Below are 27,292 nucleotides of genomic sequence, written 5' to 3' on the forward strand. Positions count from 1 at the left end.
CCTCAGCTGAGGAAGTTGGAGTCCTTTTCTGTCTCTAAGGATCTGCAATTTTCCAAGATTCTGTGGTAGAGCCCAGCACCAGGCAGGAGACATGGCCAAGAGCTGGTTCCCTGGTACCACTCCATCCACGTGATTAATCTTGAGAATTTGGCAGAACTTTGCTTTTGCTTTCATCAGCAATGGTTAGAGAATACTCCTTCCAGGCAGTGTATGGAAGAAAAAGCTCCCTTTCTCTAGTTTGAATGAATTGCAGTAGAAAAACAGGCAAGTGGGAAAAGGCAGTTGGAAAGGGGCTTTGAAGGATTGTTGACTTAACCTCTTCTGATGCCCCAGCTACTCTGAAAAGACTTTTGGGAAAAGGAGAAGCTAATTTGATTACTCCACACCTAAGAACTCAGTGATGATAAATAACAGGAATAATAAGGCATAATTAATAACAAGTTATCAGTATAACAAAGTAATGGCAAGTCGGCTAACCTCACTGAGCCTTTATTTTCTCATTTAAATAAAGGAATTTGAACTGGATGATTTATAAAACTTCTCCCAGCTCTGAAGTTCTTTGATTGTGTGACTTCCACTTTTATTTTTTATACAAAAAAAAGTGTTTTAAATTTTATAGAATGTCTTTAAAATCTGGCATTTGAAGACAAGAATAAAGTTACTTTTTAAGATAATCATCTATCAAACGTTTACATGTATAATTTATACACTTTCAGAACCACGTTATAATCTGTAGTACAACTGAATCAAATGTCATACGTCCACATTATTCATTAGCCTATTCATTTACTGGGTCACTTTTTCTTCAAACATGCAGTGCACACCTCTTATGTAGCAAGTAGTGGAGCATGGTGAGTAAGAGTATAATTCTAGAGGCAAAATAACTTGAGATAAAATCCCATTTCCACTGCACATTAGCTCTAAGCCTTGGTTCCTTTATCTATAAACCAGGAATTACTATATATTGATCATAATTATAGGGTTATTGAAGATTAAAGGAGATATCTGGTAGAAAGTCAAGTGCTCCAAATACAGTAAGCACTCAAGGAAAGGTAGCTGTTACCATCCTCTTCATCACCATTGTTAGGGGCTGAATTGTGTCCCCCCCTCCCCCAAATTCATATGTTGAAGTCCTAACCCCCAGTATTTCAGAATGAGACTGTATTTGGAGATTGAGCCTTTAAAGAGGTAATTAAAGTAAAATAAGGTTTATAGGTGAGCCCTGATCCAATACCGGTGTCTTTATAAGAAGAAGAGATTCAGACACAGAAGGAAGACCAAGTGAAAACACAGGGAGAGGAAGGCCAGCTGCTAGCCAGGGAGAGAGGCCTCAGGAGAAACTAGCGCTGCTGACACCTTGATCTTGGACTTCTAGCCACCAGAACTGTGAGAAAATAAATTTCTGTTGTTTAAGCCACACATTCAGTGGTATTTGTTAGAGCAGCCCTCGAAGGCTCCTAGAGTCACCATCACCATGTGCTGGGATTCAAAGGTGATTATGCCATTTACTATTTTTTCAGTGAACTCCCAGTCTAACAGAGGGAGACAAGCACATAGGCAAATATACTTTACGATACAGGCTGATAGGAACAAAAATAGAGGTCTGTACCCATGAGAGCACAGGAGAGGAAATGCTTTACAGTACGGGGCAGGGAGGTACTTACAGAGAGGTAAAGGAGAAAAAGGGAAAAGGTTAGAAAGGCTACTAGTTCTAAAAAGGTCAAGGAAGGTCACTGGGTAAATAAGGTGGAACAGGGAATTTTAGGCAAGGGGACAGCACATACGGTAGAATGCATGTAACAGGGACGTTCTTTAGGAATAATTTGTTCTCTAAGATGGGACCTCACCTGTTTGTGATGGAGGAAAGTCTGTCTTAACCAAAACCGAGTGAAAGAGACGCTATATAAATCAGCTGGGTCAGCTGGTGCCTGGACATTCCTTTTTACTGTCCAGATCTCTTAAGGATAGCACAAAAAGGGAAATTCCCAGTTTGGCCCACCAGAAGCATTTAGCGGGCCTGTGTATTTTGTTTGGAAGCTAAGGCAACATGACACCCCAGCTTTAGCTCAGAATGGATAAGAGGACAATGGGAATCGGGGAGAATTAACCTAATTCTGAGAAGGTGGTTAAAATGTAATCCATTTACTCTGATGTGTTCATATGTGGGAATTTAGAATACAGTATAAAAAAATATGATTATAATAGGCTTTACATAAAGCTCTCATAAATTTTTTTAAAATTATGTCTTCAAAGGAACTTGAATAAGCAAAGTGAGGGGAGGTAATATTATTATCTGCCTGTTTCATGGATTGTCAAGGATTAATGAGCTAATTAATATCGGCAAAGCTCTCTAGCACAGAAGAAAATAACTGGAAAACTGGGTGTTATTATCTCTTCCCCCACCCCCGGCAAAGCTAAAAGACCAAACACAGTCTGTCTCAGCTTTTTATCTTTTTTATATAACAAAAATGATTAAAGAACATTTTGTTAAAATACAAAAATAAATTCCCTGTTTTACTAACATGGCAACTTTTATTGCTCTGTAGTTCCTTCATCTTTATTCTGACTCATCCATGGTTGTAATCATTTATGTACTTTGTATTTTAAATACATAATGTATTTTGCATTAGCTTTTTAAAAATTTTATTTTTATGTATTTTTATCCTCACCTGAGGACATTCATTGTTTTTAAAGAGACAGGAAGTGGGGGAAAGAGAGAGAGAGAGAAACAGCAGCTGGTTGCCTCTCTTATGTACCTCGATCAGGGACCATACTCAACCGAGGCATGTGCCCTCACCAAGAATTGAACTGGAGACCTTTTGGTTCAGGGGATGACGCTCCAACCAACTGAGCCACACTGGCCAGGGTGCGTTAGCTTTTTTTGTTTTTACTTAACATGTCATACCATTTGTTCATGTTGCTTACAGAATCTTCATAACAATTTTTAAAGTATTCTGTTGATGTATAATTGATATGCCATTATACCACCCATTTTAGTGTATAATTCTAGGGTTTTTAGTAAATTTGTAGAGTCGCATGATCATAGTTAAAATCCAGTTTTAGAACATCTCCATCCTCATGAAATTTCCTTGTGCCCATTTGTAGTTCCTGATTTCATCCCCTGCCCCAGGAATCCATGGATCTGCTCTCTGTTTTAGACTTGAATTTCCTAGAATTTTAATGTAAAGCTGTGTCTGGTTTATTCCAATTAGCAATATGTTTTTGAGGTCCATCCACATTGTAGCATGATTAGTAGCTTGCTTGTTTGTATTGCTGAATGATATCCCATTGTATGGCTATATTGTACCACATTTTGTTTATCTACTCACCAGGTGATGAATACTTGGATTGCGTCCAATTTTGGGGTGTTTTGAATACTGCTGCTATGAACATATGTCTTTGTATTGACATTTGTTTTCACTTTTCTCGCAGATTACTCAGACTGAAATTGCTGAATGATATGGCAACTCAGTGTTCACCTTTTTAAAGAAACTACCAAACTATTCCAAAGTGACTGCATCATTTTACATTCCCTTTCTACATACGCAACATATAAAAGTTCTACTATCTCCACATCTTTGCCAACACTTACTATTGTTTTTCTTTCTGATTATAGTGTTTAAAATGGGTGGGAAGCGGTATTTTATTGGCTTCAATATGCATTTCTCTAATAACTAATAACACATGCATCTTTTTGCATGTGTTATTAGCCTTTTATATATCTTCTTTGGTGAAACGATTATTTAAATCTTTTTGCCTGTTTTTAACTTACGTTGTTTGGCTTCTTGTTATTGAGTTTTAAGAGGTTTTGGTATATTTTGGATTTATGTCCTTTGCTAGATATATAATTTGCAAATATTTTCTCACAGTCCGTGACTTTTCATTTCCTTAATTGGTATTTTTTTGAGAAGGAAAAGTTTTTCATTTTGATGTTTATCTTTTCAGATCATGTTCTTGGTATCATACCTAAGATATCTTTGCATAATCCAAGGTCACAAAGATTTTCTCCTCTCTGTATCCTAAAGTTTTTCAGTTTTAGTTCCTATGTTTAGGCCTGTGATCTATTTTGAGTTAATTTTTGTGTATGGTATAATGTAAGCTCTAAGTTGTTTTTATTTTAATGTGCATCTCCAGTTATCCAACCACCATTTGTTGAAGAGACCAGCCTTTCCCCATTAAATTTTCTTGAAATCTTTGTCAAAAATCAATTGACCATAAATGTAACAGTTTAATGTGGAGCTCTCAACTTCAATTCATTCATGTCTTTCTTTCTGCCAATACCATATTGTTTTGATTCTGTAGCTTAATGATAAGTCTTGAAATCAGGTTGTATAAAATCCTCCAACTCTGTTCTTCTTTTTCAAAATTCTTTTGGTTATTCATTGTAACAATTTTTTATAGTGCCAAATACTTATTAAAATGGATGTTTAATAATAAATGCACTTTATCACTTCTGATACCACAAAAGACACTTCCAGTCTTTTTTCCCCCTATTGTTATAAACTTTGCAAAGAATATCTTTATGCCTGTATCTCTTGTTTCTCTTGGTTGTATGATTTCTTAAGGCGAATTCCTATCAGGTAATTACTGGATCTAAGGCTATGAAGGGTGTGTACCCACTGGTATGGTACAAAAGGGGACAACCTTGGCAGGTAGGGCAGTGGTTTTCACACTGAGGGATTAACTTTTTTTTTTTAAAGCACTTAACACAGTGCTCAGCATTATGCTAAATGCTTTATACCCATTATTTCAATGAAGCTTCACAACTCCCCTTAAAGTAGATGTGATGATCTCCATTTAACAGAAGAGGAGACTGAGTTCAGGACTTGAACTCACGGTAGGCACATGTCCCAATCTGACCAGCAGATAGATGGCAGAGCCAAGACTGCAGCCCAGAAAGTCTCCCTGACTCACTACTTTTGTTTTATGTTATATTTTGAATGTGAAGATTCATCTGAAGTCTCCCCAGAAGGCTCGGGGCCAGATGTTGCCACTCTCCACAGATGTTCGCAGTCTGTATGTCTTTTTCTGCACTTCCCCCTATCCAAGAGCCCTCAAGCCCTTAAACCAAGGCCACAGCATCTCCATCTCCCTGACCTGGAGTGCGGGCTGAGAGGAGTGCACGGCGATGGGGCTGTCCTGCAGAACAAAGAGAGTGTCTCCACGGGGAGGAGATACCAGCACCACCGTCCTTCTTGCTCAAAGGAGCAGCCACGAACAAAGCAGCTGGGGCCCTGCCTGGGAGCCTGCAGCTCAGAGTAATGGAGACTCTGCGCTCGGCTCCACAGGCCCCACACAGGTGCCCAGGCCAGGAGAGTTTGGGTGTCTGCTTTGTGCAGGCGGGAATTTGGGCTGCCTGTCCCAGTCTCAGGCCACTCTCAGTCAAAAGCTGGCATTGATGAGGGCAGTGGGTCCTGTTTCATTCCAGGACTGTGCCCTGAAACAGCACGAGGCTGAAAGTAGCTCTTCCCTCCCTGGGGAGATGCTGAGACTGCACAAAGCTCAAGCCTCATCGCCCCCACCCCTTTCCAGCCACCCGCTGGCAAAACTAACCCTATACTCCAGGCTATTGTCCAAACGTTTTCCTGTGCCCCAAATGACCTACCTTCCCACCTCCCTATCTGCCATTCTTCCAAGACCAGCTCAAGTCCTATTTAAGTTGTATCTAAGTCTAAATCCACAAGGGTAGCTACTGTGTGTTTGGCACATGGGCCAGTCTGGGAGATTGTCCTCGGTCTCCCTGATATGAGATAACTCCCCTTCCTCAATCCCCTCTTAACGCTTTGTCTCTATGTCTGTTATAGTTTCCACTCTGCGGTTCCCCTCCCTGAGGCCAAACTCCGGAGCTGCTTCTCTTACTCTCGATTCTGAGCTTCTATCGTCCAGTCTCTGGCTCAGCAAGCTGATTCTGATCTCCTGGTTGTTACTGAGCCACAGCTTCCTTTGTTGTTGTGTTTCTCATCATCTCCCTATACCCAGCACTTCTTGGCATGTGCTTTGGGAAACACTGCTGTGCTTGTAACCGCAGCCTGGATCTGACTCAGATTCTGATCGCTTTCTTGACTCATGATCTGATTTTGCCTTATCGCCTGTAGGCACACCTACACTAGGACCATCCAGCCATGAAAGCTCTGCAGCAAGAACGGCCTTCCTTCCTAAAATACATATTTCAGTTAAAGTTGCTTTTGCTATAGATAAAATTACCTTACGGTAGAGGAGGTACAGTTGTGATGGTTAAGAAGGGCTTCTTCCAGAGGGTATTGAGAATGAGGATTAGGGTTTGAGTTCAACTGGTACCCTACAACTAACTCTAGAGAGTGGTCAAGAGGGGCAGGGCCGAGCATGTACACCTGCGGCCTCGTTGAGCTTTTGACATTGTAACCCATGGCTTCCTTCTGAAGCTCTCTCCTGCCTCAGTTCTCCTCCCCTCTCTTCACTCCTCAGTCTCCTTGGCCACATCTACTTTTTTCAACCTACTTCTTAAATGGGGGGTGTTCTCTAGAGTCCCCTTCATTTTTCTTTCCTGCAAATTTAACTCCCACATAAATGTCAAGGATTCCCAAAAGTGCCTCCAGTTCAGCTCACTCCTGGGGCTCTAGACCTGTAGATAGATATTCAACTGCGTCCTGCTTCTCCTCTCCCTTTCCCTTGGGGAAACAAATGTGAGCAAACTATCTAATTCTCCCTGGTTAGAAAGAGGCTATGGGTAGTGAGGATAGAATGATGCCATGACTCATCCACCTATCCATCCATTCCCCAAGTACCATGCTCCTGCTGGATGCTAAGTATTGGATTCAGCATCAGGAACAAAAAAAGGGTAAATACTTGGTGTCCATTGTCAAGAGCCTAGATCTATGTGAGATACAGAAAGATAACATATAATGCAATGTGGTAAACACAACACTTGACAGATATAGATAAAGTATTAATAGAATGGGTGGTGTCAGATGTGGGAATCTGTTCACTCTGCCTGTGGAAGACACCACAGACCACGTGCATGGAAAAGTTCCTGGAGGTCTCTGGATTTTTATGTATGTGGATATTCAGGTGCATATAGATAAGTGCTCAGGAAATATTTAGCAACTGTTAGAGTGGAAACCAATAGCCAGTGCTAAGAATGATAGAGCAGGAAGAGAGGAGGATGGGGTCAAATACTGTAGAACAACCATCCTGACCCTGAACTCCAGACTTCTTTTATGTGAGAGAAAAGTAGACCACTCACTCCCTTTAGAGTCCTTATAAAAATTTTCCTTGTGACCTAACAAAATTCTGAAGTCATATGGAAAAGAATCTCAGAGATCCACCAGTCCTGTTTAGCAGAACTCTAAATCTTGCACCTGTTATAAAACCTTAGCTGCTCTGTCAGATGGAAGTGAAGTTGGACCCCATCAGCCTGCCTGCCCTGTGGCTGTCCCCGCTGCCCTCTGCAGATCCCTAAGGCTCCAGGGAGGATAGTCTGCAAACTACCATGTCCTCTTTTATTATAGTTGAGGGGGAAAAATCTTTGAGAAATTCAAGTAATTTGTCCAAAGTCACACAACTAGATTGTGCTAAAGCCAAAATGGGATTAAGGTTTCAATGCTCTGCTCACTGTTTTGCTTTTTTTTTTTTTCCTTTACAAGCTGCTCTGGGGAGATTGGAAGAGTCAAAGCAGAAGTGCTACTGAAGAATGGAAATTTGGACTCTGACATGTAGGAAGTAAATTGGGAGGGAACTGGAGGAGGAAGAAAGAGAAGAGAAAACACAGAGGATGCAATTAACTGGCTGTTTGTTCAGTGTTACCCAAGGATGCTGAGGAATCTTGGTTTCCTAATACTACCCTGTAACTGGTTTTATTATCACTGCTGTGGTAGGTTTTCTTTCCCAGTAAAAAAATTGCTACTATAATCAATCACTGTATGAAATGTTGTGCAGATACAAAGGGGTAACAGAGGCCCTGTTCAGGATGCACTGCTCTAGGGATTTGTGCTCACCTTGCAATGCCCCCTTAACTTCCCGTTTTACACCCATTCACAGGAAGCCTGCTCCCTGCAGGCTTGCTTATTCAACACAATCTTATACCCTGGACACAGGTGACTGGGCCACAGGTGCCCATTTGACCCACACAGAGCCAATCAGAGCCCATTCACAGTAAATGTGGGGATGGGATGGGAAGAAGGGGAGGAGAGAGAGACAGAGAAATAGAAACGGGATTATTAAGAAGAAGGAGGAGGGGGAGGAAGGGGAAAAGAGCCAGGTAGAGAAAGAAACCAGATAAAAGAAGAGAGATTTACATGACAATCTTTTGTCACCTACCTGCAATGCATGCCAGAGGAGGCAGATATGCTGGGAGAGAAGGATGTAATGAACACTCACAGAGAACCAGAGAGAGAACCAGAGATTATCCCCTATGTTCCTGACAGCAGACTCCCAGTCCTGCTCTGGGACAGAGCTTGAGAGATGGAAGTTAACAGCACACCCACTCTGGCAGGAGGGGACAGCCCCCTTGGACTGAGAGCCTCCACAGAACTCCCTTCCCTCTCCCTCTGGGCCCAATGCCATCCCAGGGCTGCTGTGCTCCACCCTGCTCTTCTCACAGAGCTGTTAGTGACAGACTTCAGGTGAGACCAGGTAAGGATTGACTTGCCTTGGCTTACATTCAAAGGTACGGTGGAAATGAGAGCTTCTGCCTTTAACCCTGAAGGTCAGAGCCACCATGAGACCAAGAACTGGCATGAAGAGACTCACCTGTGCCACTGGAGACGGCCATGCCACCAGCCATGCCCACTTTCGGAGGCAGAAGCTATTCCCAACAGCGGTCCTCCAGCATTCCAAAGGGAGCAGTCACTAAGGGATGTTTTGGGATGCCACATTTGCACAGTATGCCCATTGTTTTTACTTAGATTGTTTATTCTGGGGTGGCTTGAGCAAGAGGGGCTAATTCTCCCAAACACGTCTTGGCACTGTTACTGTTTGTGTCAACGAGCAATTGCCACATAATGCTGTGTAACAAATCACCCCGAAACTCATGGCTTACCACAGCAAACATTTATTCTCACACTTGTGTGTCTCTGTCTACTGTGGATCAGGGGTGGCGGCACGGAGCCCCAGCTTCAGCCAACCTGGGCTTCTCTTGTGCTTGGGTTTTGTCTGTGTGGAAGGTGTTGCAGTGGTTCAAGGGACACTCTTTCCATGACCTTGGCAAAGGAGCAGGCGGGCAATATCAGCTATCCAGGCTTGCATTACATCTGGTAGCAACCCACAGACCAAAGTCACCAGCTGAGCCCACAGTCAAGGCCCAGAGAAAAACATGGCAGGGAAAAAGTAGGTTTACAGTTGTTCATACGGAAAATAACACAATAATTAATAAATAACACTACAAGAATAAACTCTGTGTTTTGCACACTCACAACTGTAAACTTATACTCTTACCATGGAGGTAGACGAGGATTGATTATTTTTGAACAACCAGCCAGCTACCACTCTAATATTCAGAAACATTCCTTCTTCCCCAATATCTGCCCCAGAGTGGCATGAGAGGAGGATAGAACTTACCTTTGTTCAACTTCATTTTTCCCAAGTGGCCTCCCTTGAGGTCCAAATACTGTCTCCTCACGCCACTTTCTGCTTCCTCTATGGCAGTATCTCTTAGCACAGACTGTCAGTCACCTGTTGTTGCTCAGGAAGTGTGAGCCGGTTCTGCAGGAGCTGTCTTCTCCAGCAAGCCTCGCAGGTTACCGCACCCCCCACCCCCATTGGCCTCCTGAAGGTGGTGATTTCAATGGACGGCTCCCAGAGGTCCAACTGTCCCCACAGAGCAGTGATTATGAATCATAGTCTTGTCGTTTGGATTTGTCTGCTATCTCTGCGCCCTCCCCCAGATTATAAAGGCAAAGCCCATGTCTATTTTATTCACCACTAGTGGCCCCATCACCCATTACAAAATAGGCAAAAAATATTTGTTAAAGAAATGAGTGAATGGGCCCCGAAGCCATAGGTTCTATTGTATTGGGCCACCGGTTTTCAATGTTTTCCTAAATGCTGGCCACATGCCTCATTTTAGCTTTTCTGAAAACCCCACCCTTCCCCCACTCTTTTGCCAAGTGAGCAGAGTAGATGGATTGCAAGACTAGTGGTGGCAGAGCCCCCCCATCACTGCCTGGTGTCCCTCCCAGTTCTTACTGGCCTGGACAGGTCACCTCTGCCTTGTCTTCTGGCCTGATGACAATCAAGGTGTCCTGATAAGCTGAGCATTGCCCTCCTTCCTCAGAGCTATTAGGGAGTAAAAGTGTTGGCTTTCACTGATTTTCTCCTCTCTCTCCCTCTCCTCCTCTTTCTCAAGTGCAGCAGAATACTCTGATGGTAGAGGATCTGGGGTGAGGGGTTCTTCCAGGTGACTGCTCAAAACAAGGCCCAACAGCAGATGGGAAATCAGAATACATGCTGGGTCTTGCCAAGAGCTGTAGAGCCAGATTTGGGTTCAAATCCCATCTCTACCACTTTACTGACCATGTGACTGAGGACAAGCCTCCCTGCTCCTCCATTTCCGGGTGTGTAAGGCCTAATGGTGCTGCCCAGCAGGGCACCTGTGGAGATTAAATGACAGAGTCTATTTCAAGAGCCCAGCACAGTGTCTGCCAAATATCAAGTGCTCCAAAAGAGGGGTCCTTCCTCATCCTCATCACACATGCTTATTTATTCATCTATCCCCCACCCCCAATTTTTGCAATAAAGCCAGGTTAGAGTAAAGAGCATATCAACCTAGAAGACACCAAGTTAACATGCAGAGTCTGAATTTGGGAGGAAAGGATAGTCCCTCCCAGACTTCTTTTTAACCTGTTCTATATATCTGATAAAGCCTGTGATTTATAAATTTAATTATTTAAAATATCTTCTCATCTCTTGGAAAGCTTTCATTTATATTCAAGATTTAAATTTCATAAATGAAAGGTCATTGTAACTAAAGAGTGAAAAAAATAGAATTTCAGAAAAAAAAGTGTTCTTTATATTAGACAGATGTCCATAATTTTCTCATTTCAGCAGGGTCTGTGAAAACTCTGTCATGGCAGACTGTTGAGGAGCCATGGGCCCCTTGGATGGGTAACCAACTTCCCCAGGTGGGATTCACCCAACTTTCCCACCTGGCCTCCTCTGCCTCCTCCTCCCACCCCCACACTCCCCATCATGGGCAAAGCAGCGCCACTTCTGGCTCCTCCCATAGACCTGGCTGTTCCTTGCCCATGAGTTTTGTTCCCTTGCACTTTGCCCGGAATGCTCTTGCCACCTTTCTGTAAGGGGCTGCTCTTATGCATCCTTCAAGGCCCAGCCTAAACATGATCTAATCCAGGAGCCCTTGGCTGTTGAAGGTCTCGCCCTCCTGCCCCTCCCCCCACATACACTTTGTGCTCCGTAGCACCCTGCAAGTCTCTGTCTTAGCTCTTACTGTGTGGTACTGACTGAAGTCCTTAATTACAGCTTCATTTGCCTCCCCTGCCCCCAAGAGTTGGACCTGAAGAGTAGCTCCGATCCAGTAGAATGCAGCTGAGTCCACCGTCCCAGCTCAGGCTGGATTCCTGCCCCTCACCACACCACATCTGTGTGTTGCAGGTCGAGTTCCCCCCTCAAGGTCTCCGAGCCTACCTGGGGCTGCGGGTCCTGCAGTTGGTCTGCCTCCAGGTTCCCCGCTGCCTCCTGGGTCCTCACAGCAGCTCCACTCTCTTCTTCCCCAAGGAGCACCAGCGTATCAGAATTCTACTGAAGGTTTGGGGAGAAAAGGGTTAGGTTGTAATCAAACATAATACAGGCAGCAATTTAAAAATATGTGTTAAATAGCGGTGTCCTAAAGTCCTCCCATCCTTTCTATGCCTTCAGCTGCCGCCCTGGGATGGCCCCCTTAGGTGGTTGCCCTGTCACGAGGTTTGTCTCACTCCGAAGCCTGTCAACCGACACACACCCATCAGCTTTCCACACCCAGCCCTAATTCCTGTCATTCCTTCTGCACAGCAGTTTGTCTGCACTCCCTCTGGAAGCAAGATCTGGTCTGTCTTCAGATGCCCACTCTCATGCATGAATGGAAGGGTGCTCTCTCCCACAGACCTGTGCCCTTTGGCTGCTGACACCAACAGCAGGAGCTCTGAGACCAGTCTCTGCCCAAGCAGCACAGGCGCATTGCCTCTCCCACCGGGCTCTGTACCTGGGGAGGCAGCCGTCTGGAAGGGAAGCCCCAGGGTTAGTGGGGTTTGCTCTGTTTAGGTTGGTGATTCTTTTCTTAGAGATTTGTCACCGCAACGTCTCTGCTAGGCTGGGGCTTCTGGGGAGAGGGACTGACTTATCCTTATCTGCCCAGGATGAAGCACTCAGGAAATGTTTGCTGAATCCAGTGAAGAGCTCACAAGTGGAACTGGCTTAGCTTAACAAATAGTGAGCACGCAAGGGATATTTATAGAATAATAGAATGAATCAACGGAGCGATGAATAAACTGCTGTGCCCTTACTCCACTTTCTCCTTAGCAAGCTTGTGTCTTTCTGTTTCTGACTCAGGCAGTGAACTTGACACCAGTTTCTCATGACATTTAGCTTGGTTTGACCTTGGGCTATAGAGAATTTAGTGGTTAAGACTCAGGCTCTGCAATCAGATAGATGAAGGTTCAAATACCTGTCACTCAAGAGTCCTGCATGAGCTTGGGCAAGTCACATGGCTTGAGTCTGAGTTTCTTCCTCTTAAAACTTAGAATAAATCGTAGTACTGACCTCAAAAAGTTTGGGGAAGAATCAGTTGAGATAATCCATGTAATGTACCTAGTATAATGCCTTAACGCCTAGCACATAGCAAGCACTCAATAAATGATAGACGTTGTTCTTAATTATTGCCATTGTCTCCTCCTTGTTATTATTATCCTGGGCATCTGTGCTCAGTGAGAAGGTTCTAAGCCCCTTCCCAGGGACAAAGGTGTAACCTCTCTATGGAGCTTACCATTTACTTCTTTTTGCAAGGTATACATGCACTGGGCAGAGATGTACTAATTACTCTAAGTGGGTGGTCTTCAAGACCTGGTTTGGAGACGGGGCGGTTTGTTTTCACAACATCATTTTTTTTTGTCCCTTTTAGCAAAACTTTATAAGAAATGCCACATGCAATGAGATCAAAGTGGAGTCCTTCATAATACAGTGTTTATAACGCAGCTTCTGAAGCTACTTGCCTCAGTGGGAATCCTAACTCCTTCAGTGTCTCAATTTCCACATCTGCAAAATGGGTATAATAATGGTACACACCTGGCAGGGTAGCTGTATGAATGAATGACTGTAATGAGTAACACTTAGTGTGCATTCAAAAGTTAGCATTCATGATGTGGGTGTCCAATGGTGAAGGAGAAGATGAACCAACTCCCAACCACGACTCAGGCATCTCCACTAGAACCACACTTTAAAATCCAGATCTTACTGGTTACATTGTTCTGATTTTATATCTGCCTAGATTGGTGCTGCCATACTCAGGAACATTCCAGCATGCCTCTATTCTGACTAAGCACTTGGTATTCTCCGCGGACCCCAATATGACAGAAATTTGCTCTGGAAGCCTTCAGTTCTGCCCCAAGCTCAGGATCATGCCCTTTATCCTTGACTTTAGAAGCTGTTTTTTTAAGTGGGAAGGGAATTGCATCTAAATCATGCTGGCCCATGTCACACTCAGTTTAATTGGACTCTCTCTGAAAAGGATGACTCTGCTTTGTATTAGTTAATCAAGAAAAATGGAAGCAATTGGTAAGGTTTGGTATGTGCCTTGAACTCTTTTCAAAGTAAGTAATAATGTGAATCAATTTGGATTAAACTGGATCACTTTGATCAAAAATATATTGTAATTTTTATAAATGTGTCACTTTTGAAGACATACTTCTTTCCAGTTATATAAAGACCATGGATGATTAAGATGCCATTTGTAAATCCAAAAGGAGCTAGATTATGAAATGAGATATATTTGAAATAAAAACTATATTTATGAAAACCATACTAGGATTTTCTCTATTAAAAGAGAGGTAATTTTTTTAAATAAGGTAAAATAAATAAATATTATCACTATTTCCTAGATTTTCAATCTAGACAGTCAAAGTATTTAATGGTTCAATAAATCCTTGATTAGCTGAAATTCTTTGGAAGTGGAATACTTTGGTTAATTGAATTTTCTTCACTTTGCAAGATATTTTTCAAGAACATAGTTTTTTCCCTCTCTTCCTCCTCCTTTCCTCTCTCCCCCTCCTATTTTCTCTTTTTTCTTTTTTGAAAATGAATAAGGAGATATGAATTAATCTTTCTGTTCTTCTGGACAATCATTCTGAGCATGAAATTTTACTGTTTCAGCTTGAGATATGGACATTAGCTTGATTAATTCTCTGGATAAATAGTGAATAAGGCTAGGTTATTTGACAACTCCCCAGTCATTCTCTATGACAAAAGCTTGATTTACTTTCTTTATAGCTTGTAATACTATCTGAAAATAGACAGTCCATTTATCTGTGTATTTGTCTATCTGCCTGGGCCTCTCAAATGTAAGCTCCATGGGGCAAGGCCTCTGTCTAGTGCTGGACTCAATCTCCAGCACCGAGGATACCTGACACAAGACAGCCACTTTATAAAAGTTTGTTGCAAAAGGAATACCTTGGATTCTTACTCTTTAGTTCTCACCAACAAGTCAAATAGAAATATTGCTCTTGAGTTCTAGTTCCATGATGCCTTACCAAAATATCATCACAAGGAGTCCCTGCTTTTCACTACATGGTATTCCAGAAACCTGCATCATGAAGTCATTTGCTACAAAGAAAATTCTATTTTCTCAGGAGGGTGGCCTTCTTTTGAGGTAAAGGTGTTTAATTAGAGACCATCTTCAATGGATCCATATATGAACCCAAAATTGTAGCCAAAGGACAAAACAACCTCTAAACCACTTTACAGTCACAATATTAAAATTAGCTCCTAGATCACTGGTCTTCGCATTTTGCTTCTCAGATCCTTGCAGGTTCACTCTTGGGAACTTTCTTGGAAAGCAGAAAGTAAGACACATGAATGGGCTTTTAATCTTTCAACGCTCCCCTCTTCTTCAACCCTTTTGTTTTACTTAAAGAAAGGATTCCATGGATAGGAAGGCTTAAAAAACAGATAGTGAAAAATGTGTCTATTTACTTACCTCTCCAGACTAGTTATGATGGTGCCTACTAATCAAAGGGATATGGGTGTTGGTAAGAGGATTTTGGGGTGCCAAGGTTTCAGCAACTGTGCTCAGAGGGGAGGGGAGGCAAGGGTCACACTATGGGGGTGAGCCTGATAGAAAAGATGCCTGTGGAAACTGAGAAGGATAGATATGATCGGGGAAGGGAAAGAAGTAAAAGAAGGGAATACTGTCCCCACCTCCTAAGAAAGAAAAGAAAAGACCTGAATGTCAGCAGTCCCAGAGGAGATAAAACTCACAATTTCATGGCTCAGTTTGTTTGGATATTCCTCTCTTTCTTTTAAGTAGTTCAAACCAGGACACTGGCTGTCAACAAAATCTTATGACTTATAATATTATAAGATGTTTAGACCTGAACAGATGCTGTACATTTGTGATCAGAAATGAGTGCCTGGCAGCTGAGAATCGGCTGTAAGTATGTTGGGAAGTGACTGATCTCACTTCTAAGTCCCAGAAGGAGGTGGGAAATGTGGGGACATAAGAGCAGGGACTCAGGAAATTGACAGCAAGGTGAGAGGTGGGAAGAGATGGTGCTTTCTAGAAAAACAGGCCAAACTTGAGTAGTTTCCTAAGTCAACTTGTTCAAGGACAGTACAGGAAAATGTCCTTGAGTACTGTATGCTCGTTTATGTCTGCATCCAGAAGACATCACATGCTTGAATTTTCATGATATCTGACACTTTCTTCTTTGAACATTAATCCTTGTCTATTGACTCATTTTAATCATAAAGCTCTCCAAGTTGTAGCACATACATTTCTTGCCAGAGCATTGGATCATAGACATAAAGTAAGAGGCTGGGACCAGGTTCTCTGTGGCAAGGTGTAGAGGATGACATGGGAGCATTGATAAGCCAGGGCTCCACTTGGACCAGGGGTATGGACTGTTCCTAAAAGCCAGAGCAAGCAAAAATCACCCCTCTTGGAAATCAAGTAATGTCTGTGGACCGGAGGGATTGGAGGGACCATGTTAATCATGTGAGACCCCTTGAGTAGCTGCCAACACTGAGAATTCTGATGGGGCTCTGCAGATGAGACCCTGTTTCAGGCATTGGTCTTGCATGATCACCTGAAGTTTTTGGCTCTGTTGAATGAGGATGGACCTCATGGAGCAGGAAGGACTCTTTTTCTCAGAATGGGCAGGCCAAATTGGCCTTGGTTAAAAGTAGGCTAATGACCTCCTTGGCCCTTCTCGTATGGTGAATAACTAGTTCAAGAATGATTAATCCAAAGAAAAATCTACCTACAGAAAGAGTGCTTCTCCTTAAGGCTTAAAGCAGAGCTGGCCTGAGCAACCCACACCACTTGGAGCTGGAGGGCAAGGGCAGCCCCAGACCCATCTACTCTGCTTGCCTCATGGGAACATCAAAGGGAAGAAATACTGCAGAGAGAAGATGCCACAAAGTCAAGCCAAGACCACAAAGATGCCAGCGCTTCTAACCTCTGCTCTTCATTTCTTAAGCTTCACGCTAATCACTGGGACTTAAGAAAGTTGTTGACCTGACCCATGTCAGCCCATCTTGTGCTCAGAGACAGAATGGGAAGAGGGCCACAGCTGGAGAGTGATCTGAACAGCAGGACTCTCAATCTCAGACAGCCAGATGTGCATTCCTCCCTGAACCCTTTGGATGCACTGAGTGCCAGGCATTTGCTAAATATTTCATAAAGACTCTAATAGAGAACCTTTACTGCAACCTTTGCAGGAGACCTATCTTTATTTTCATTTTATAGATGGAGAAACTAAAACTAATAAAGATGAAGGAATTTGCCCAAGGTTGGATGGCCTGAAATGTTAGTTCCAAATTCCACACCTTTCTTCTCCACCACATTTCCGCCGAGGCAGGGGGGACGGTATGGGAGCAGAGATGAGCTGGAACTTCTAAGAAGCATTTCTTGTCTAAGCCAAAAATAACTTCAACCTTTCTTTGTCATCCAACAACATCATTACAAACGCCCTTTGTTGAAATGCATTATAATTCAGTCACCCTCCATGAAGTGTGTGTTTCTGGTTGCTGCTCTACCAAACGTCCCCAACCAGCTGTGCAGGTACCGGGAGTTTTCCTCCTGGCACTGCTCACTACAGTCTGTTCAGCATCTCCGTGCACAGTGGCTATGAGCAGCCTGGGGATGACTCCACCTTTCCTAGGTGTTTGTGAGAGCTCTGAGTGGCTCAAGGACCTTTTCTCTGATTTCAGTATTCATAGATACACTCTGAATGTCCTGAGTCCCCAAATCCCAATCTCAGCATTACAGAAGGACTTCCTCTTAACAGTTTACTAATCAGATTGGCCTTACATATTAAAATGTGTATTATTTAAACATTTAGTTACAGATTTAGAGAAAAGTTGTGAAGTTAGTGAAAAAAGTTTCCTATATTCTTCACCCACCTTTTGCTCATGTTAACATCTTATATAACCATGGTACATTTATCAAAACTGAGCTCAATCTTGGTGGTATGTACTTTTAATGTGCTATAGGATATGAAAGGTATTTTTCTGATTTTCTAAATGATCTCATTTGAACATAATAGTCTAGGAAATCAATTTCCTCTTGCTGCTTCAGCTTGTGAAGCTCTTTATGAAAAAGTGTTTTATTTCAGCCCTGGAAATTTAGGCAAGCTGTTGCATATCCAAACTTTTGATTCTTTTCTTTTTTATTTTAGAGCTTAATTAAGAGAAAGAATGAAATGTGCTCACAACAAAATAACAGATAAATACTAAATTTCACCATCACTGGTTTGAGTTGTATACCAGGTTCTTAGGTTTGTGCCCATGGGTAAATACTATTTCCTTAACCAATTATAGAACAATGACTAATGCTGCATTTGTTTCAATTAGCCAGTGGTTAAAATCCATTTTGAAATGTATCTCTCTCTTAGATTTCAGAAAACTTGAGTACAACAATTGGGCAGCATGGTTATTTCCAAGGAAAATTGTTAGTGTATTCTCTACTTAGCACCTTTGTAACAACCAGATAATATGAACAAAGAAAAGAAGAAAGCTCAAGAGGGAGAAGAAAAAGTGAGGGGGAGAGAGAAAAGGAGGTATTTTAAAGGTGTTGAGGCACAGAGACATCAGGAATGAAGATATATAATAATGAACTTGTAAGAAAGCCAGGTGGCAGAAAACAAGATAAAAGAAAAATCAGGAGACTGTTACTCTCGGTCAGGTGCCCTGGAAACAAACTCTGAGATGGAGATTTGGGAGATCTTGAGAACAGCTCCTTTAAGGAAACGAGGAAAGCAGATTGGACAGAGGGAGAAATTCAAGTACAATGCTGTTACAACAAAAGCCCCAGCCTGTTCCATCCAACGGAGAGCTCTGGAGGTGGGTTAGTCCTCTAGAGTTGTCCGAAACTGAGGCAGCGGGGGCTGGACTTTGCACCCTTCCATCAACCAGTCCTTGGATATGGGCCACCCTGGGCATAAATTTGGGTAAGAATTGCACATCTGAGGGCAATTCTCTGAGATAGCCTGAGCCCTGAGCTGTCTACCACCAACACGCCTGACAACTGGCAGAATGAGTTCCTTGGCCTTGCGGGGGGAGTCTAGATAGCACAGCAGAGCATCTACTATAGACAGTATCCTCAAATGCAAGAGAAGAGAATATTTCAAGACAGGAGTGTTCAGCTGTATGGAACATTTCTGAAAGGCTGACTTAGATGAGGATAGAGGCATAACAAGATAGAGGTCTTGGTGACCTTAACCAGAGCAATTTTAGTGGAATTAGAATGATGGATAATTCTTTTGATAATGTTATTAGTCAATAAGGGCAGAGATCTGGGAATTAAATGGAGAAAGACTAGGGCCAAGGGAGGTTTGTTATTTAAGTTGAAAGGTATTAGAACATGTTTGTTTGCTGACAGACAAAATGACATTAGTGATGGTGGAGAATCAGAGGGAGGAAATAGTTGCAGGAGTCACATCCTTGAAAAGCAAGAAGGAGTAGGACACAGGGCACCACTGGAGCGGGTGGGCTTGGATAGGGGCTGGGATAGATACAGCACCCAAAATAGCAATTAAGTAGACCTTTAATGGTGATTCGATCTCTACCTATATTTGACAGAAGAGAGAAGAGACATACCAGGCCTAGATGGGGCCATTAGATTCCCTCTCCCTAGCATTTGGCATAGGGAGGGGTTAAGAGGTCAGGCTCAGTCTGGGAATGCCCTCTGAATGGTGATTTGAACCCAGGAGCTAAGGAGTGACTACCTTCCATCTACCCTGTATTCAGAGAAGTGGAGAAGGCAGGAGGCAAGTGCTTGTACAGATGAGAAATGAGACAGGTAACTTTGCAAACCCAGGGTCCAGGACAGAGTCTTACCTATGATTAGAGCACTTCGTGATTCATGTGCAGTAAGCCTCAGTCAAGATACCCCGGAGGGCATCCTTGCCAGCCTTCAGTAGGAAGCTGCTCTGCTGTGTGCCTCAGGCCTTTCTCTAGGACTGAACCATGGATCTTGTACAAAAACGTCCCTTCCAGTACCATTCCACTAGCGGAAAACTGGATGTAAGAGCATGTAAAGACATAAGGAACAAATTAGATAAATATGATCTATTCTCTCAATGAATAGTATCTAGTGATTCACTTTGATTATCAAGACTAGATAGAAACATAAAGCAACATAGGACACTGATTTTAATGCACAGTATTACACATTTTTTAAAAAATGCATTTGAAAAAGATGGGGAAAAATACACCAAAAGGGTAATATTTAGTAGTAATGTGTCATGTTAGTAGGATCGTGTGTATTTTCTTCCAAGTTTCTCTATTTTATTTCTAAAACTTGGGTATATTATTTTGACAATTTAAAACAATTCTTCCTAAAGTTCAAAAACTGAGGGGTTTGGGTAGTTCCTGGGAGCCCCTGGCATCATCGCAGATCATACACCTAAAAGGAAGGAGTCAACTCGAGAATTGGGACCTGAGAAGGCTGTCGGAGGAAGTGATTGTTCCCATCAAAGGGGTCACCCACCTGCTGTTGAGGCCACAAATTGCAGTTCCTCAATGAAGCTTAAGAGGAGAACTGGGTGACAACTTGAAAAATGATCAGATCTTGCAGCCTGTTCCCATTGCAGAAATTCTGCCATGAAATAGCTGTGAAATGGATGAAAATGCTGGGCCGCATCCTGTGACTGCGCATGGGTCCCTGTTCTCCCTCACCCTGTCCTGGGTGTTCTCACCAGCACCTTGTCTTTCTTCAACAGCTCTCCCCCTAAAAGCTCCAAAGCTTTTATTAGGGATCACATGGCACACTGACCCTGAACTTCATCTTTGCTAAGTACCTTCAAATTATCTTAATGAGGATTCCCCTCCACCCCTCGGGAGGTCAGCTCATGTCTGTCCTGCGACTCTTCTTCACTAACTGGCTTGTTCAGAAACCCTTGGAAAAAGTGCTTTATGTTCCTGGACTCAAGAACACTTCTTAGCTCAGGAGCCAGATCAATGCTTCTGAAAAGAAAAAGTGGTGACAGGGGAATGAGGGCTGTGACTCCGACTAGGCCCTGAGTGATCAGCCACACTGTTGTGTACCTGCTTACTCCTGAGCTTCTGTGGTTATAAATCCATCAAGCTACCCGTATTCCTGCAGCTTAATCTTCCAGTCTGTACAGAGGACAAGGAAGGGTGGGCTGCTCTGGGTTTAAGTTCATACAAGAAATGAGACACCCACCCAAGAGGCTACAATATAAATTTGCAATTGACCTTGTGTGGATAGTAACTAGCTATGGCAGAGAGAAACATATTAGCAATAAGTTCTCCCCAGAGAGCAGAGGAACTGGAGAATAATGTGAGGGGAGATCCTCACCCACAGAGGACCAAAGTTAGTTATCAAACAAATGGAAATGACTGTTAAATGTTAAAGTTAGTGAGTGACTACTATGTGCAGGCCCTGGGGTAGGTGATAAGCAAAGCTGAAGCCATTGGATGTTCCACATGTCAGATACCTACTGTCAGGGACCAGGGATGCTGGCCACATGGGCTGATGCCTTGGTGTATCAGGAGAGGTTGGGATTAGGAGGCAGGTGCAGAAATTGCATCATGGAGGGGTTCCCGGGGGTTTCCAGGGGTCACACACACTACTGGGTTTACGCAGAGAAGCCAAAGTTAGTTAGGCACCCTGCAAATCTTTGCTCCAATGCCATTTTCTCCCAGAAACCACCCCTCTCCTGGGATTCTAAGGTCCTTGGTTACATACTCAGATTGTTATTGTAGCATTCATGAGTGTGATTGTTTGATTAATGATCTATTTCCATAAAAATAGGGGTAGGAGGAGCCTCTTTATGATTACCATAGTGCCCTCAGCTGGGCTCTAGTAGGTTCTCTATAAATATTTAGTGAGGTAATACCCTTCACAGCACTCACTACATCACAAGGAGGTAGGTACTTAGATGACTAATTATCTCTTGGCGGTCTTGTTCATTGCTGAACTTGAAGTCCCACGTGCACAGGAATCTCTTTTATCTTGTTTTCTACCAGCATTAGCACAGTGCCTGCACGTGATGTCACCCAATATTGGTGGCAAGAGTGAATCATAAGTAAATAAACAATCAGGAAGAAAGATCTAGAAATGTGTAGGAAAAGGAAGACCACACTGAGAAGCTAGGAATCAAACACAACCAAGAATGGAGCCAGTGAGCAGAATTTGAGAAAGTCCAGGACTTCTGACTGAGTGGATCTGAGAGGCCCAGATTCTCCCTTTCAGGTGCTGGTTGGGTGTTGTGTGTGGTTTAGGGAACAGGGAAGGTTGGCCACCACGTTAGAAATAGTAAACCAAGGCCAAGGGCTTCTTTACCCTAGAGGAAAAGCTAAGCCATTTACTTTCTATTATGCAAAGTATAAAGCTGGGATCCCTTTCTTTTGTGAGATGAAGGTTTGAGCTCCCCCAAAGTATGCACAAGGAGAAACAGTTTAGCACCTGTAAGATCAGCTTCCCCATATAAGGGTGGACCTCAACCTCTCGGCTGGGAGATTTAGTGCATCTTACTGAATCCTTGAATCACCCAGGCCTGACTACTTATGATGTCAGCTTCAAGTCTGGTAGGTAGAGACCAAAGTATGCATCATGCGGGGCTGCTTCTGCTAGAACTTCCGGTTTCGCTTCTTCCCAGGTGTGAGTGCCGACAGGCTCTGGGAAGGGTTCCAAAAGGTGAGTGAGCCTGTAATTGGGAAAGATGTAAGCCATTGGAAAAGCTACTTGAGGTTTCTCTGATCTCTCTCTTTGCAATAATGTCTCTCTCTAGGTCATTAAACAATACTCGCTAGAGTTGGCTGCTAAGGCAGAGAATCTTCTGGAAGCTAAGAAAATGCAGAAATAGTGGGAAGATTCAGGAAGTATAAACCAAGTTACAGATGGGAATTGCTGAAACAGTCTTCTCTTCTTGGGCTATCTCTTCCTCCCTCCACCCCCCTCCTAAAACTTAATTTCATTTTTTTAAAATGAAATTCTTTTTACCCTAACTTCTGTTTCCTACATTCATAGTCACCGAAAAGGAAAGGGAGAGCTTTAATAACTAGCTATGGCAGATAGAAGGGAGAGCTCTGAATTTTTAAAGCAGTTACCCAGTCTTCACCCCAACACACACACACACACACGCACACACACACAGCCCTCCAGAACACTGTACCCATTTATCAGAGAAAAAGGGGAAAATGCAGGTTTTTGCAATAACTTATTTTATGGTCTGGTCTTATTCTCGGCCCTGGCTGGTTTGGCTCAGTGGATTGAGCGTCGGCCTGCGAGCTAAGTGTCGCTGGTTCGATCTTCCAGTCAGGGCACATCAGAGAAGGAAAACTCTGATTCCAAAAAACCTCCGCTGCCTTGCGGCATACCTCTTCAGGGGAAAGGCTAAGGGAGTAAACCCCGACAGAAAATCCAGAGCCGGAGTCCCTAAGGCGGTTTGACGTTGTAGTCAACACCGGCAACTCCTGCGGCGCACCTGAAGCCAAGCTGTATTGACTCCGTCTTTCCCTTGGATCCTTCAGCTGCGAAGAGAGGGGGGGTCTGCTGCATGGGCAACAGCAGACCCTCCATATCACCCTGCCCAGGCTCTGTAGCTTCAGCTCCACTGGAGAGGACACTCCAGCGTCATCGCAAGATGTCGATTCAACACGGGAGGAGACAGATACCGTGTCACTCCCAAGTCGGACTGCACAACCATTCTCGGCGGTGCAGATAGACTCTTAAGAAGCTACACCATCGTCTCTCAAGATGGACGGCTGCCGACGACGGTCTGGTCTATCTATTTGGATGGCGACTGAGAGATTTTAAAACTGTGCCCTATATTTTAAGTTGGCTGCCCTGCAATGGACTCAGTCTTGCTACAAAAACAAGTCTTGTCATCAATACTTTTTAGGACTCCTTGGAGAGTAGAGAGGGTATTTCCTGTATCCAGTTCATCTAAGGTACTTTTACATTTATTTGAGCTATTAATTTTATCAGTCTTTGGTGGGGGGAGCAAAACTTTTTCATGTGTGTGTGTGATTATTCGGCTATTTAGTACTTCAGTCCAATTCACCCAAGAAAATGTTCTAGATAAATTTAATTTATTTATTTTGTAGTTCAAGTGTCACAGATTTTGGATATTGGTACATTGCTCCGACTTGATGTAAGCCGTTGTCTAATTTGGCCTTAATCTAACAACAACAACAAAAAAACATATATATCACACAAATTCTGTAGTGTTTTATAGAAGTGAGTAGTTTATGCATTCATTCAAATAAAGTGTTCACAGTCATGTATTCACTTAAATACAGGGATATAAAATGCAATTTCCAGGCAAGAGTAAAGAATGATTCCCAAACTTGTAACTCTTTAAAATGATCTCATTTTGCTAATAAATGGAACTCAGCATACGTGTTGATGAGCTGGAGGTGGGACACAGCAGTGGGGGTGACTCAGATGGAGAGCCAACAGACCCATGATATGGTCCTGAACTGCCACTCACCCGCCAACTGTGTGAGTCGGGGTCAGTCACATTGCCTTTGTGGGCCACTTCTTCCTTCAGTGGCACACAGGGTGCCTGGACCTAATGACTTCTAAGGGCCACTTTAGTTCTGAAATGCCATGGTACTTAGAATAAGAAAGAAATTTAGAATCATCTAGTGCAGGGACCAAAGCTGGCCCACTGCCTGACTTTGTATACCTTGTAAGCTAGGAATGGATTTTATAATTTTACTTGGTTTGTCAAAGAGACAGTATTTCATGAAATCTGAAATTATATGAAATTTAAATGTTGGTGTCCATGAGTAAAGTTTTATTGGCGCCTGCTGCTTTTGAATTACAATGCAAAAGAGTTGTGTAGTTGCCGATGGAGACCACATGGCCCACAACCTTATTCCTTGTTTACATGCCTCTGGTTCTATCTTGCTTGTTTGTTTGTGTTGTTCATTAGTTTCCTGTCACAAGCCTAAAATACTTACTATCTGGCCCTTTACAGAGAAAGGTTACTGGCCCTGGTCTAGTCCAACTTCTTGAGAGATGAGCAAATGAAAGTTTGGCCAAGTCCTGGGTCAAAAGACAAAACATACTTATAGAAAGATGCAAGTGGTCATTATGAAGCATTCAAAGGGACAAAAACAATGAACAATAAACAAAAGATTAAAGATACAAACCAAATTTTTCCTCAAATGGCAAAGGATAATGTGTTATACAAGAGATAAAGACAAAATAATTCTGAAAGCCTTGGAGCACCCTGCATTCATTTGAATGAAAGGGATACTTCCCCAATCTGGGATCCCAATTGCGATGCATTGATGAGGAATATCTGGGAAGTGGGCAAATTACACCAGAAAGCCTTGAGATTCTTCATGCTGATAAGATTCCAGGAGACTTATAATCAAATTCACTAGAGGAAATGGAGATGGACATTAGAAACGCTTTAGTGGGCCTTTTCAAACATGTAGGGGGTCTGGAAAAGGCAAAGCCTGGGGCTGATTAGAACTTTCAATCAAAGGCAAGTCTAGTGTTGGACAATCCCAAAGCTCTTATGACACAGAAGCTTGGCTTAGAATAGCCAGCATTGTTCTGAGAAGTTGGCGGGCTCAGGTCTGGGAAGGAGGGTAAATAAGAGCAAAGTAAATGTGGAGTTGGCCACCTGTCCATTTTAGGAGGGTTTAGACAAAGTTCCATGGCGGGGTGGGGGGCGGGGAGGCAAGCTCATCATCCTTCAATTCACACAAGAAGGACTGCCTTTGCCTGGGAAATGACTGGGGCTGCGCAGTAAACATTTCAAGCCCAAGCATGAACAGGCGAGAGATGAAACTACCCGAAGATCCAGACAGCTGGCAATCCACCAGGTGCCAAACATTGCTCCTGTGGGAAGGGCCCCAAGCGGTTAAAATGTAAAATTGAACTTGAACAGACAGGATTTACGCTGGAAATTCAGATTATTGACAACACATAGTATGTATACCACTGGGTCAGTGGAGTCAGAAGGGTTTAACTCCAAATTTAACTCCATGGTCAACGGCATGAGCTTGCCAGTCAGACTGCCCATGGTTACATCTCAAACTTGCTGCTTGAATTTCCTGGGCAAGTTACTGAACCTCTCAAGCTTCACTGTCTTCTTCTGTAATAATAACAGTAATATTTAAAAGGATGATAATAAAAGTACTGCATGTGAGCTGCTGTATTTAAATGAGATTATCAATGCAAAGTTCTAGGGAGATCTGAGCATTAGTGAGATCTCATTGAACGCCCCTACTTGCTGTTGGCTGTACTGTTACAGCACATTAACCAATAAATGGATTTGGGTGCAGGTAGTTCTGGATTGGAGGTCCAGCTTCATCGCAGAGTAGCCTTGGAACCAGGAGTAAATTTTGTCAATTCTTTGAGCTTCAGTTTTCTTACCTATAAAATAGTAATAATAGTAGTACTTATCTCAAAGGGCTGTTGTGCAATTTTAGTGAGAAAATATACTTAAAGTGCTTGGCATTTACGTACTATTATTATTATTATTATTATTATTATTATTATTCATTGGTTCCCTCATTGCCAAAAGTTATTCTGAAGACAGGCTGAATCACAGGAAACCTGATACAAGATGCATACCTGGCACACATAGTGTAAAGAATTTTCACATAAATAGCCCTGGCTGGTGTGGCTCAGTGGATTAAGTGCCAGCCTGCGACCCCAAAAGTCACTGGTTCAATTCCCAGTCAGGGCACATTCCTGGGTTGGGGGCCAGGTTTCTGGTTGGGGGTGTGCGAGAGGCAACCAACTGATGTTTCTCCCACACATTGATGTTTCTCTCCCTCTCTCTCTTTCCCTCCCTTCCCTTCTCTCTGAAATTAATTAATTAATTAATTAATTAGTTAAAAAGAATTTTCACATAAATGACTTGGTCAAATGATGGTAAAAATAAGTTTGGGTTGTCATGAAATTCGTCTAAGTTAGGGAAACAAGACGCAGACTCAAAGAAGATGGTGGAGGATGGTCCCAGTTGGAGTCCCCACAGACCAAAGGACTGCCTCCTGTCCCCAGGCCCCCATGCTGAGCCCAGAGGGCATCATGTGTCCAGGCTCCTTTGATTCTCTCCTTCAGAATCACTGGGATTCTTGCTTCTTGTTTTCCTTTTGTGCCAAACTCTGTTATTCTTGTTTTCTGTCAGGCTTCTCAATATTTGGAACACACCGCTATAATACTGCTTCATGTTCTAGGTACAATTTATATGCCTGTCTCATCCTCTTTATCAGAAAGAAGAGAGAAACGATGGCCTCTGGAGAGGAAAGGGCTATTTAATATCTGGCCCCATCTCTCTTCTTAGTTGGCGGAGCTGGACTCCATTTCCTACCATTAACAGATTTGTTTGCTTATCTGATATTCCCCAGATTAAATTACTGGGCGTCCAGGGTGATGGGGCTTGACAAACCTGCTTTCCCTATTACTCGCTACCCACATCCTTTCACTTCTGCTAACTCCTCTACAATGAACAGAAGGCGGCCTATCTGCTGGGATCAGGAATTACAAGAACATGTGTTATAGATATCAGTGGTGCATCATTGAGCATAAATTGTGATAAGGCTGAGGTGTTGCTTCTGCTCAATTTCTTAAGAACTGAGGGTCTTTTCTCTCAAATAAATCAGGTTGGAAGGTTTG

General features: G+C 43.0%; 1 protein-coding gene across 10 annotated transcripts in view; it reads left to right on the plus strand.

Annotated features, from left to right (window-relative positions):
• Positions 1-27,292, plus strand: part of LOC150004149 (uncharacterized) — an 80,842-nt gene that overhangs the window by 45,692 nt on the left and 7,858 nt on the right. For 3 of the 10 annotated variants that reach the window (XR_016512370.1, XR_016512371.1, XM_090283498.1), the window contains exon 5: positions 7,623-7,875. The exons of 2 other annotated variants lie outside the window; for them this stretch is intronic. Coding sequence is in view for 4 of the 8 variants with exons in the window: in XM_090283498.1 (XP_090139624.1) it covers positions 7,623-7,695 (73 nt within the window). In the remaining 4 variants the exon portion in view is untranslated. Of the gene's footprint in view, positions 1-3,432; positions 3,674-4,948; positions 5,017-7,622; positions 7,876-11,586; positions 13,042-27,292 lie in introns of those variants that run through there. 5 more of the 10 variants (XM_090283497.1, XM_090283504.1, XM_090283501.1 and 2 more) reach the window with 3 other exon arrangements.

The sequence above is a fragment of the Furipterus horrens genome, unplaced genomic scaffold (assembly GCF_987537825.1).
Source record: "Furipterus horrens unplaced genomic scaffold, mFurHor1.1.pri manual_scaffold_7, whole genome shotgun sequence".
NCBI lineage: Eukaryota > Metazoa > Chordata > Mammalia > Chiroptera > Furipteridae > Furipterus > Furipterus horrens.